Source organism: Hipposideros armiger, unplaced genomic scaffold (assembly GCF_001890085.2).
Source record: "Hipposideros armiger isolate ML-2016 unplaced genomic scaffold, ASM189008v1 scaffold_609, whole genome shotgun sequence".
Lineage (NCBI taxonomy): Eukaryota > Metazoa > Chordata > Mammalia > Chiroptera > Hipposideridae > Hipposideros > Hipposideros armiger.
Genome location: NW_017731959.1, coordinates 123,561 through 137,181, shown reverse-complemented (window position 1 = coordinate 137,181; position 13,621 = coordinate 123,561). Strand labels below are relative to the sequence as shown.

General features: G+C 43.7%; 1 protein-coding gene and 1 pseudogene across 1 annotated transcript; both read left to right on the top strand.

The window, feature by feature from the left end:
- The first annotated feature begins 6 nt into the window (after positions 1–6).
- ZNF792 (zinc finger protein 792) lies at positions 7–12,526 on the top strand. Its single transcript, XM_019624798.1, has 5 exons — positions 7–247; positions 2,618–2,744; positions 3,270–3,392; positions 4,053–5,127; positions 11,018–12,526. The coding sequence occupies exons 1-5, from the start codon at positions 218–220 to the stop codon at positions 11,127–11,129; spliced, it is 1,467 nt and encodes a 488-aa protein (XP_019480343.1). The 5' UTR covers positions 7–217; the 3' UTR covers positions 11,130–12,526.
- Positions 6,474–9,239, top strand: LOC109372055 (porimin pseudogene; annotated as a pseudogene).
- Positions 12,527–13,621: the final 1,095 nt, after the last annotated feature.

The following is a 13,621-nucleotide window of genomic DNA, read 5'->3' as shown; positions in this document are numbered from 1 at the left end:
CCCCGAGGCCAGGACCCTCCTCCGCGCCTTCGAATGAGCCGTGACAGCCGTGACGAGGGGTCCGCGTCACGAAGGGGAGCCCTGAGCCCCGCGAGCCTTCTCCACCGGGAGACAGAGGTTAGCAAGTGTGACCCCAGTCCGGGTCACACCTCGCCCCGGGCAAGGCAAGGCGGCAGGTAGACTGAGCCCGCGACACCGGCTTCGGCCACCCACCTCGATGGCGGCGACGCTGAGGGACCCGGCACAGGTGAGGATCCCTCCCGGCTTCAGGCCCTGAGCCGCTCAGACCCCCCCACACCCGCAGGCGCCCGGCGCCGGGATAGACCAGGTGGGCGTGGTCCACGGCTTCCCACCTTTCTCATCGCTCTGCCTTTGAGTCTGGGGCCTGGCGGGGAGTCACTCCAAACCTAGGGTACTGAATCCAGACCTAGGACTGTCTAGAGCGGTTCCCGTTTCTGAAATATAGCGGGATGAGGTAGGCACAGGGACCAGCATGTGCAGACGCCTGGTGGTGAGAACCGAGTTGGGAGCGTACAGAGAGCAGAGGAGCCCAAGTCGGCTCTGGAATGGTGGGCTGAGGAGCTGGGCCTCTGTTCTGAGGGTGTTGGGAGCCGCAGGAGATTCAGAGCAGAGGGGGAAGGTGGTCTGACACGGGTCTTATCCCTGTGGATGCAGAGTGGAAAACTGACTGGGGTGAGGCGACTGCAGTTGTCCGGGTGAGTAGTGCAGATGGCTGCAGGTAGAAGCGATTCGATTCTGGGTTTGTCTTTTAAGTCCGGCTTTCCAGATTTTTTGATGTGTGTGTGTGTGTGGGGGGAGGGTGAGAAAGAGAAGGGATGACTCCATGGTTTTTACTTTTAGCAGATGGAAGGATGGATAAGCCATCGACCGAGATGGGGGAAGTTGGCTGTAGAAGGAATTTTCAGTGGCAAACAGAAGTTAGGTTTTAGCCATGTTGCGCTCTGATGTGCCAGAGACCCCTGAGTGAAGGTGAAGAGTGGGCAGCTAGATACACAGTTATGGTGTTCTGGGGAGCTGTAGTTGAAGTAATAAGAGACTGAATACACAAAGGGACAATGGCCACACCATATATAAAAATATAACTTTGGCCCACAGCCTACAGCAAACCAACCTCTTTATCTACAATAAACAGCCCAGGAAGCCAGCCTGCTGTAAGTCAGACTTGCAGGAAGTCAGATTTTATCTGTAGTGACAATCCAGGAAAATAAACAATAACCTCTGCAACAGCTGGCCCCAAGTGGCCAGGGCTTGATTAATAACTGACAGCCTCTCTAATTTTTGTTCCCTCTTCCAACTTAGGACCTACCAGAGAAAGTCAAACATGCACCCTAACCAATCACATAGGATACCCTGCTTCTAGTTAGCCTGCCTACAGCTCCCCCATGCCAACAGGGCCCTCCTGAAGCCCTGTTTTTGTCCATTCTAAAGCTTCCCTATTCCTCTGCTTTCTTTTTGCCAAAACATAACGCAACAGTGACCTTTGCTATAGCAAGTTCGGAATAAATAGCCTTTGCTTTTCTCATTTTGTTGGTCTTCATTTACTTCCACAGAAACATCCAAAATGTGGCATCTGGTGTGTAGCTCTGTGTCCGGTTTAGAAGGGTGACCCTTCAGGTCCTTGATGGCAATGACATTAGGAGGAAAGAGGAGGGTGAGACCTGAGACCTGAGAACCGGGTATCTTGTTTGGGAGCCACGGTTGGCTTGTTCAGCATCATATAGACAGATGAGGAAGAGTCGTGGTGGCTGTGGTGCTGGTGGGGCTGTGTAGGGAAAAGGGGGTCTGGCAGGTGGCCAGATTTTCCTGAGGGCATGGAGATGAGAGAGGTGCTGAGGCTTAGTCATAACGGAAATAATATTCCAGCTGGGAGAGCCACTAGACCCAGTGGGGGTAGGGCTAGGAGGATCAGAGGGGTTGGCTTTGGAATGAGTGTGACTGACGAAGGCTCAGAATGTGGAACAGAGAAGAGGAGGAGGACCATGGCGATCTGACATCTGTGTGTTGTTCTGGGGGTCTTAGACGAAAGCCAGGAACAGGGGCCAGGGGCAGGCCTCCAAATCAACAGTGGGTGTTGCCCTTGGCAATGGGAACCATCAAAGATCTTGGGCAGGATGGGATCATGGTTGTGTTTGCCAAGAACCCTCTGGATGCTTTGTGGGCTGGGATGGGGAGACGGTATAGTGACAATGGGGATGCAGTGGTGAGGTGCAGCGTTTGAGGAAGGTGCAGTTCAAAAAGTGACATGCATTAGGGAGCGAGTGTGAGCTGTTGGTCCCGGGGCTCTAGTACTAGAGGTTGAGGGAGAAGACTGAGCCCACGTTTGCACCTGGGAGGCACAATGACATTGGTGACCCTAGGGGAGGGGGCCCACAGGAGAGGGAATTGGGCCCTGCACTTGAGGCCCCGAGCTTAGCCGGTGTCTTTCTGCCACCTGCCTGTCAGTGCTGTGGGCCGACCTAGCGGTTATGTGAGGCCTGAGAAAAGAGCCAGGGATCTCCTCTGAGATGGGGAGCTGGAGAGGAAGGTTCGCAGGGAAAAGATAGGGAGTCCTGAGGAGAGAAGCTGACCGTGGAATGAATTGTCCCCATCATGGCAGGACTGTGTGACCTTTGAGGACGTGACCATTTACTTCTCCCAGGAGGAGTGGGGACTCCTTGATGAGGCTCAGAGACTCCTGTACTGTGATGTGATGCTGGAGAACTTTGCGCTGATAGCATCACTGGGTAAGGCCTTCACGCTCACCTTGGTCCTGAGCTCGTCTCTTCCTGTCTCCTTTTCCCAAGAGGCAGAGCTTTCCTTCCCACTGTCAGACCATGGGTGCTGCTTCCTTCCTCACTGGCCTGGTTTATGTGCTGTGGGTTCCAGGGTTATGCTTTGTGCAGGGTCCCATCCTATTTCTGAGCAGTCCCAATACCTGCTACCCCAGAGCCTTGTGGGGAAGGGGCCAGGAATGAGGAATCTTACAGTCAGCCCAATGGATCCTGACTCGGCCACTCCCCGCATGGTTGATCACCCAGATCTATGACAATTCTGTCCTGCTCCTGTCCTCCAGCTAACATTTCCTAAGGCCTGACTGCCAGGAACTCTGGGCACTGATTTGGTTATTACTTGCTGTGACCACTGGATGTTCCTGCCAGACCTTCCTTGTATGTTCTTTTTGTATTATTTTGTTTTCTTTCCTGTGGTCTCTGGTGGGGTAGTTCACCTGGAAAAGTGCTAGCCACTAACCTGCCCTGTCTTTTCCTTAGGACTTACCTCTTTCAGGTCCCACGTAGTTGCCCAGCTGGAGATGGGAGCAGAGCCCTGGGTGCCTGACAGAGTGGACATGACTTCAGCCATGGCAAGAGGGGCATATAGAGGACCTGGTCCTGGTAAGTGGGAGTTGGGGGATCATGTGACATCACTACTGTCTTCACATCATACTTGCAACTTTTCTCATGTTCCTCATTGTTTTGTTGCCAAAGCCAGTGGCCATATCTCTCTTCTACCTTTCCTTTCCCATTCTTGACACAGTGCCCACTTGTCATTTCTACTCTGACTCAGGGCCCTTGTCTGTGCCCCACCTTTCTGGTCTCCGTGTTTCACTCTTTCCACAGCTTCTGCGGCACTCTCCAACATGGGCCTACACGTAATATGTCATGAGATATGCACATTCCCTTTAATAGTCCTTGAACAGCAGCTACCCAGTTGCAATCAGATTTTCCTGAGCCTAGACATACCCTTGTGCACAGAGCTCGTGGGTTACCTGCAGCCAGGGCCTTGCTAAAAAGCCTTTATAGTGAAGTGAGTTAGAGATCCTGCCTGTCTGCCTGATACTGTACTCCCTTCTTATGCCCTTGGTCCTAGTGAGGCCTCCCCTGTTTTGTGACCTTGCCAGGCACAGTACTTCAGAGCAGACCATTCCTTACCCTGCTTTCAGGCCTCTCATCTGGCCAATAATCTCATGGACTCCTGGGTTCAACATACATTTGTGACGGGGCTGTTTTCTATCAGAGTAAACATGAACTTCACCAGCATTTCTCTATTTTCAGATATTTGCCATGGAGTGGAAGGTGAGGAATCACCTTCTGAGCATAGCGTTTCTGTAGAAGGAGTGTCACAGCACCGGAATCCAAAGGCAGCTTTATCCACTCAGAAGGACTACCCTTGTGACATGTGTGACCTACACTTGAAAGACATTTTGCATCTGGCTGAACACCAGGCAACATATCCCAGTCAGAAACCATATAAGTATGAGGCAAATGGGAAGGAGTTCGAGTTCAATGCAGACCTTCACCAGCAAAAAATGCAGCAGGATGTAGATAAGTCTATCAGAAGGGGGGAGGGGAGGGCCTCGCTTGTGAAGAGCTGCAGAAATGACACATCTGAGAAACCTTTCACATTCAGGGAGGGTGGGAAGGACATTGTGGCCAGATCTGACTTTCTGCAACATCAGGTCACTCACAGTGTGGAGGAGCCACAACAGGGCACCAAAAGTGTGGGAGATTTTCATACCGTGCAAAGCCATAACATGCACAGTGAATCTGGGAACACTGTCAGTGACAAACCTACACTTGCTCAGCACCAGAGAACCCACACTGGAGAAAGGCCTTATGAGTGCAGTAAATGCGGGATATTCTTTAGCCACACCGCTGGCCTTTTTCAACACCAGAGAGATCACAATAGAGGAAAGCCTTATGAGTGCTGCGAATGTGGGAAATTCTTTAGCCAACATTCCAGTCTCATTAAACATCAGAGAGTTCACACTGGTGAAAGCCCCCATGTATGCAGCGAATGTGGGAAATTCTTTAGCCGAAGCTCCAACCTCATTCAACATAAGAGAGTTCACACTGGAGAAAAGCCTTACGAGTGCAATGAATGTGGGAAATTTTTTAGCCAACGCTCCAACCTCATTCATCATAAGAGGATTCATACTGGTAAAAGTGCTCATGAGTGCAGTGAATGTGGGAAATCCTTCAACTGCAACTCCAGCCTAATTAAACATTGGAGAGTTCACACTGGAGAAAGACCTTATAAGTGCAATGAATGTGGGAAATTCTTTAGCCATATTGCCAGTCTCATCCAACATCAGATAGTTCACACTGGTGAACGGCCTTATNTCTTTTGAGTCTACAACAAAATTATAAGCTTTAAAATGTTTGCTAGTTTATACTGAGGTAGATACTGTTCCGGCCCCAGCCACAGAAAGAAAACTTAGTCTCCAAATGACTAACAGATCCAAAGGTATAGCACTCCCAAGTGGCAGAGCCTGCTTATAACCCAGGTCCAGCAGACACTAGTGCTACCATAAGTGCCCATTGATAGCACTTTGGTGGTGCCTCTGAAAGAGTTGAAAGACACAGACCAGCACTATTAAGTCATCCCCATCAGAAACAATTGACCAGCCTCCTGATACACAAACCAGAACTCAGGCCAGATTCATTTCTGCACATTGTCCCCTGAAAGATCTGGATGGCGGTGGAAATGTTTTCAGTGCTAACCCCAGAGAGAAGTAACCCATCTGGCATCACACAGCAAGTCAGGAACAGAGCCAGGGCTACAGCCCAAGTTTCCTGATCGCCAGTCCAACATTCTTTCCATTATGCCAACTGTTTTTCCTGCTAAATAACGTCAGCTCCACTTATCAATTGCACAGCCATGTTCTGGAGAATACCAGATGCTTTAAAGAAAGTAACAGTACAGGAATCTATACATGTGATAAAACCTCATTGAACCATACACCAAGAAAAAGTGGCAAAATCCAAATGAAGTTGACTCTTGAGCTAATGTATCAGATTCATGACAATGGTATATATACATGATTATGGCAATGTGCTATGCTTATGGGAGATATTATCATGGGGGACAGCTGGGTAAAGGGTCACTGAAACCCTATACTGTTTTGGCAGCTTCTTGTGAGTCTTAAATTATTTCACATAAAAAGTTAAAACAATTAAGTTTCCTAGTCAAGAGCTCTAAAATTATCCCTGGTGCACCTGTTACATTTTTTTTAAATCATACATTTTGACATTAATTTTTATGCTTCTAATCATGTAGTGGTCTGTGTGGGGATCTCGCCCTCCCCAGGCCCCTGACTTTACATGGTATTGACATGAGAAACTTACAGTGTCATTCATACCAAAAGATTTAAATACCTGTAAATCAGTACCACAAATCATTACTGCAGAGTAAATACAAACTTTGATAACTCAATTCATAATTACTTCAAAAATGGTTAAGATTCTATATCTTCATCTGCTGAAACTCATTAAATAGATGACAAATACATCACTATAAAAGAAAGCCGTCTCTTTAACTCCTTTGATCTTCAGATAAGAACTGCCTCAATATAGGAACAAGCACACATTCACAGTGCTCTAAACCCTCCACTCTATCCTTCCAATCTTTGCATGATTTGCTCTTACACTGGTTGTTATTGGTTTTTACATCAGTAAAGAGAAGANTGAAATGTCTATTCATATCTTACCTATCATCTGCATTAAAGTCATCTATTGTTAAAATAAATATTGGTTGATATTTCTATTTTCATTAACAAGAATACAGTGACACAGCAAAGACATTTTTTGAAACTTCAATCATTCATTAATTACATCAGTAATTTGCTTAATTAATGGGGTAATACTTGTTCAATACTGAAGGAATATTTCCTCAAAACTTTCTGCTGTTCCCAGTGGAAACTGCAGATACAATACACTTTTAAGTTTAATCTGAATTGTTAACATACTCTCTACTTTCTTAAATCTCCATAGCCAATGAAACAACAAATCAAGCTCTAAGTTGCAGTATTTACCCCACAGCCAATTTCAAGTTACACAATGATGTCTCTGAATGTGAAGTTGGGAAAAGATGTGCAGTAGCACACCATTGTATTCTATTTCCACCATCAGATACAGTAGATGTAAATAACCTGTAAAGCATAGATAATAACAGAATGTAGTAAAATAACTAAGAACTGATGAGTTTTGAGTATCTATTAACTTAAAAATAAACAGCCTAATTAAAAGCTACCCATAAACACATAAACTACACATAAACAAATGCAATTTGATACGTGTTTATACCTATAAAATGAAAGATTTTCTTGTGCCCTTAGTAATTTCTCCCTCCCTCCCTGCTAATCTTCAGGAAACCACTGATATGCTTTCTGTCACTATACATTTGTTTATATTTTTTAGAAAATTACATTACATTAATCTAGGAGCAGCTTAGGTAGGCAGTTATGGTTCAAGACCCCCCATGAAACCCTGGTCAAGCTGTCTACTGGGACTGCAGTCTCTGAAGACTTGCCTGCAGCTGGAAGATTGCATTTCAAGCTCTTTCCTATGGCTGTTAGCAGGAGCTTCAGTTCCTTGCCACATGGGTCTCTCTACAGAGATGCTCATTACAAAGATTCTCTCAAACCAAGTGCTCCAAGAGTAAGAGAGTGCCCCCAAGAGGGAAGCCACAGTGACTTTTATAACCTAAAATTGGAAGTGATATGCCCTCACTTTTGCCGTATTATATGGTTCATATAGATCAACTCTGGTAAAATGTGGGAGGGATACACAAGGATGAGAATACGGGGGAGTAGGGATTTGAGGGAGCATCTTAGAGCCCCCCTACTAGTATGTTTTACCTTTGTTGATCTTTTAATGTTGAGCTATATGTTAATTTTCAAATATCAAATCTTGCATTTCTGGGATAAACTACTTTTTCTTGATACGTTATACCTTTTATGTATTGTTGGGTTTAGTTTGCTAAAATTTTGTTGAGGTTCTACATTTATGTTAATGAAGGATATTGGTCTGTGGTTTTCTTGTAATGCCTTTGTCTGGTTTTGGTATCAGTATAATGTTAGCATCACAGAATAAGTTGCGAAGCATTTCCTACTTTTCAATTTTTTGGAATAGTTTGTGTATAATTGGTATGGTCTATTTCCTGAATGTTTGGGAGAATTCACCACTGTAGTTTGCTTTATGCAAAGGTCTCTACTTCCAAATTTAATAGATATAGGGCGGCCCTGCCCCACCACTCAGGCTTGGCACCCATGCCCTATTTTGTCACTGGGAATCAGGTGGCAAGAGGGGAGATGTGCATGGCAGAAGGGGACACAGAGCAGGCTCTGGTGTAGAGAAGGGCTGCTCTGTGCCACTGCCATCTTGATTGGGGACCCACGAGGACTGCCTTCAGAATAATGGGACTTGGCATGCAAGGTGGTTAGCCAAGTTCATGGTGAGGGCACTGCTGAAGGCCACCGTGGACAGTGAAAACTCGGTGGGATCTTCAAGCAGAAATCCTCCCAAACTTCTCAAAAGCCCCACTACTAAACCAACAGGGAATACTCCACATGGTGCCTTTCAGCAATACAAGTGAATATTCTAAAAGCACTGTGAAACCATCTATAACTCATTTCCTCAGTGACAGTCACCTCAAAACCTACAGCAAAATCATCAACAGCTTCAGTCACAAAAAATGTGACAGTCACCACCTTGAAACCCATAGCAACATTTAAAATGACAATACCAGGGGTCTCAACAAATGGGACTTCCACCACCTTAAAGTCTATACCCAAAATAACAAGTGTTTCACAAAACATCCCAGAAGTCAACATCCGTGATGAACACAACCCACAATAGTTCATTGACATCTGTTTCTTCATCAGCAACAATCACAGCAACTATAAATTCTAAAGAAAATAAAGGATCAAAATTTGGTATTGGCAACTTTGTTGGTGTTATTGCATGAACACTGGGACTTTTATCTGTCTTTACATTGGATGCAAAATATACTATTCAAGAAGGGGTATTTGGTATAGAAGAACCATTGATGAATGTGATGCCATCACTTAAGGAAATCCAAGGAACAACGGAAAGAAGACTGATGTAACCCTATCAATTAGTTTAAGACAATATTCTTTTTAAAGAAAAACAGGCCATAGAACTGAGAATTAGCTCCCCAAAGTGCACTGAGTTCTGCTGTTTCCTTGACTAGATTCCAAATTTCTTGATACAGGCCCACATTTTTACATTCCTATGAGAGTGTCTGGCTCATTAAAGAGCAGAAACATAAGTATGAAAAACAAATGTATGCATATTGTTCTTTGGGATATTCCAGACAGTGAGGAAATACAGTCATCGTCTCTACTATTTATGTTATATTTGGGCCTTCTGGTCTGGGCTGATGGCTCCATGGCCTTTGTCCTACACAGGCACAGACTTTCCACCAGACCTTCCCATAAGCCAGAGCCACACGTACCATCCTGATCCTGTTGAGCTTCTTTGTCTCATTTTACTTNCCTTTTTAAGGCTAAATAATATGCTATTGTATGTCTATGCCATATTTTGCTTATTCGTTCATCTGTCAATGGATACTTGGTTTACTTTCACCTTTTGGCTATTGTCAGTAATGCTATGAACATGAGTGTACAAATATCTCTTTGAGACCCTACTTTCTATTTTGGGGGATATACGGTATACTTGGAAATGGATTTATTGGATCATATGGTAATTATAGTTTTTATTTTTTGAGGATCCTCCATACTGTTTTCCACAGTGGCTGTGCCATTTTACATTTCCACCAATAGTATCCAAGGGTTTCAGTTTTTCACATCTTCACCAACACTTGTTTTTTTCTTATCTTTTTTGGGGGGGCGGGGGGTGTGTGTTGGGTGATATTATCTATCCTAATGAGTGTGAAGTGGTATCTCATTGTGGTTTTGATTTGCATTTCCCTAATGATTCATGACAGTGACCATTGTTTCACGTACTTATTGGTCATTTGTATATCTTCTGTAGAGAAATGTCTATTCAAGTCCTTTCTCCATTTTTAAATTGGGTTTTTTGTTGTTGAGTTTTAGGAGTTCTCTATAAATTCTGTATATTATTAATTCTTTATCAGATGTGTGATTTGCAGATATTTTATCCCATTCTGTAGGTTGCCTTTTTACTCTCTTGACAGTGTCTTTTGATGCACAATAGGTTTTAATTTTCATGAGGTCCAGTTTGTCTATTTTTTCTTTTGTTGCCTGTGCCTTTGGTGTCATATCCAAGAAATTATTGCCAAGTTCAGTGTCATGAAGCTTTTGCCGTTTTCTTCTAAGAGTTTTATGTTTTTAGGTCTTACATCTAAGTCTGATCTATTTGGAGTTAATTTTTTGTATATGGTGTTAGGTGAGGGTCCAAGTACATCAAAGTAAAAAGGTTTTGCACAGGGAAAGAAACCTTCAACAAAACAAAAAGACAACCTACTGAATGGGAGAAGATATTCACAAATGACACATCCAATAAGGGGTTAATATCCAAATATATAAGAAATGCATACAACTTAACACCAAAAAACAAACTTCATTTTTTTGCATGTGGATATCCAGTTTTCCCATTGATTGATCTGAGCACCCTTGTCAAAAATCATTTGTCCGTATAGCAAGGGTTTATTTCTGGGCTCTCTATTCTATCCCATTGGTCTATATGTCTTATCTTTATGTCAGTACCTCACTGTTTTCATTAATGTAGCTTGTAGTAAGTTCTGAATTTGGGAAGTGTGAGTCCTCCAACATTGATCTTCTTTTTCAAGATTGTTTTAGCTGTTAAAGATCCCTTGAGATACCATATGGATTTTAGAGTATATTTTTCTGTTTCTGCAAAACAGTTATTGGGATTTTTATAGAGATTTCATGAAATCTGTAGATTCCATGAAATCTGTAGAAATCTGTAAGATTCAACATCTTAACAGTATTTAGTCATCCAACTCATGAACATTGGATGTATTTCCATTTATTTATGTCTTCATTTCTTTCAGAAATGTTTTGTTTTTATACTACAAGTGTTTACCTCCTTGATTAAGTTAATTCCTAAGTGTTTTATTCTTATTGATGCTACTGTAAAAGGAATTGTTTTCATAATTTTGTACTCAGATTCTTTGTTGTTAGTGTATAGAAATGCAACTGATTTTTTCTGTGTTGGTTTTGTATCCTACTTTGAATTCATTGACTTTAACAGTAATTTTGTGGATTCTTGAGGGTTTTCTACANGATAAACTCTGAGAGTAGTCTTTATGAGGGAGCCATCAGCCAGAAGTTGAACCCTGTTCATCCAAATATCCACACTGGGGAGATTCCCTATGAATGCTAGGCATGTTGGAAGCTTTCTAGAGCTAAGTTGCATTTTCTGACCATGGACTTTCCCAGAGTTTTGTCACTACTAGTGTTTGTGGCAGAAGCCATCTCAACTCTACTGCCAACTCAATGGCAGGTCTCCAGAGTGTGTATCAATAACGGCCTGTGCACAGGGATGGAAAACCTCTGTTCTCTCTAAGGGAATTGTGAATAGCCTGTGGCCATTAGAGTCCCTCATTCGCTCCTGTTGTTACTGGTTTAGCTGAGCACATGACCCATCTTAGGCCATGAAGACCTGAGCTGGGTTCTACTGGCAACTTGCTGAGAAGGTTTCCCTTTTTCAAGGACAATGTTGATCTCATATGATGCTCATGATGAATTTATCCAACCACCACAGTACCCATCCCAACAACTACCTACTTTACACAGCTCTGGTTTGGGTGATAATAAGGGTCTTATTGATACAGCCACCTTTAATCTTTTGTGTTCTGATCACTGTGTGGAATGGGTGGGTTGAGTACAGAATTAAGGTCTACCAGATTAACAGGGTCTCCAAATTTATTGCATCAGAGGGAACAGCAGGATGGCAGAGAACAGCTCTCAGTCCAGATTTGGCCTCATTTGCATTGCTACTCAGGGCCTCCTAGGAAAAAATTTATGGCTTTGAGGAGGCTAATGTGGTCTGAATGGCATGAATTTTTGTGGACTAGAGATTACCCTGAGGAAGGGACATTTGTGACAAACTCCAGTGCACCTGAGAGCAGCATGAATTAGGCCCCTTGTTTCCAGGGGATGCCTCACATTCCTTAGCACTGTTGAGTAGACACTGTTTACCTGGCACCTGCCCAGGAGCCATATACCTTGAAGTCTAACATCTGGTATACAGGTGTCTCTAACTTAAGACTTACTGGGCCCAGTTGGGACCATAATTTGTACAGAAACCCTGGCGGGTGTGTGTGTGTGTGAGGGGGGGCGGATTGATAACAGGGAGCCGGTGAGACTGCAGCAAACTAGAGGGAATGTACCTGTTCTAAAAGTGCATCCAGAATGTTCCCTTGAATCTGACTATGCAGGATTCAGGCTTTGCAGAAATTCTCAAGAACTCTAGACCTCTGTCCTATGAGTAAGGTCATTGGCAGAGCAAAGAATCTAAAGGTTTTTTGGATTACTGCAGGTTCACTGTACTGTTCATCGCAAGACCATTGCTGCATTGACAGAAAAATGGGGACTAAGTGGAGGGAGATCCTGTACCCCAGGGATGTAGCATTTGTGACATAGCCATTTTTGCTGCCATGGCAAGGAGAGATAAGCATCAATAGAGGGTTGCCAAATCTTCCAGTTTTCTAAATGAATGGAGATCAGATTTTTACGTGCAACAATTACTTTTTTTTTTTTTTAAGATTTTATTGGGGAAGGGGAACAGCCAAGTTGTTGTCCTTCAATCTTAGTTGTGGAGGGCACAGCTAGCTTAGCTCCAAGTTCAGTCACCATCCAGCTGCCCATTGGCAGTTCACGGCCGCTCAGCTCAAGGTGCTGTGTTCAATCTTAGTTGCAAGTGCGCATAGCCCACCATCCCATGTGGGAGTCAAACCGGAAACCTTGTTGCTAAGAGCACACACTCTAACCACTGATCTATCTGGCCACCCAGTTGGCAGCTCAGGGCAGCTCAGCTCAAGGTGCCGTGTTCAGTCTTAGTTGCGGGTAGGCATAGCCCACCATCCCATGCAGGAGTTGAACTGGAAACGTTGTTAGGAGCACGTGCTCTCACCAACTGAGCCATCCTGCCACCTGTTGGCAGCTCAGCAGCAGCTCAGCTCGGGCGCAGCTCACTGGCCCATGTGGGAATTGAACTGGCGACCCTGTTGCTCAGAGCTCACACTGTTAACCAACTGAGCCACGCGGCCAGCCAACAATTTCTTGTGATATTTTGTTGAGATAAAACTGTGAGGCAATAATTGACTGTACATACTATTTGAGGTGTACAATTTGACAAGGTTTTAAATATGTATATACTCAGGGAACCAACACTATCATCATGATAATGAACTTATCCATCACCCACAAAGCTACCTCGTGCTCCTTTATTATTCCTCTTTGCCTTACCCAGGAAACAGCCACATCCCAAGGAATCTATTGAATTACCTTTTATTTTTCCACTATAGATTTGTTTGTGTTTCCTAGAATTTTATACAATTGGAATCATAAAGTATTTATACTCTATTTTTGGTCTATTTTTTCTTATATAGCATAAGTATCTTCAGAATTAACCACGCTGTGTGTGTGAATAGTTCATTCTTTTTACTACTGAGTAGTGCTCTATTGTATGAATTGCCCACAATTTGTTTATGCTTTATTTTTTAAATTAAAATTCTGGTAAAAACAAATGACCATTAAGATGGTTAAAATTTAACCATCTCTAAGTGCACAATTTAGTTGTATTAAGTACATTCATATTGTGCATCTGTCACCACCATTCATCTCCAGATCTCTTTTCATCTTGTAAAATAA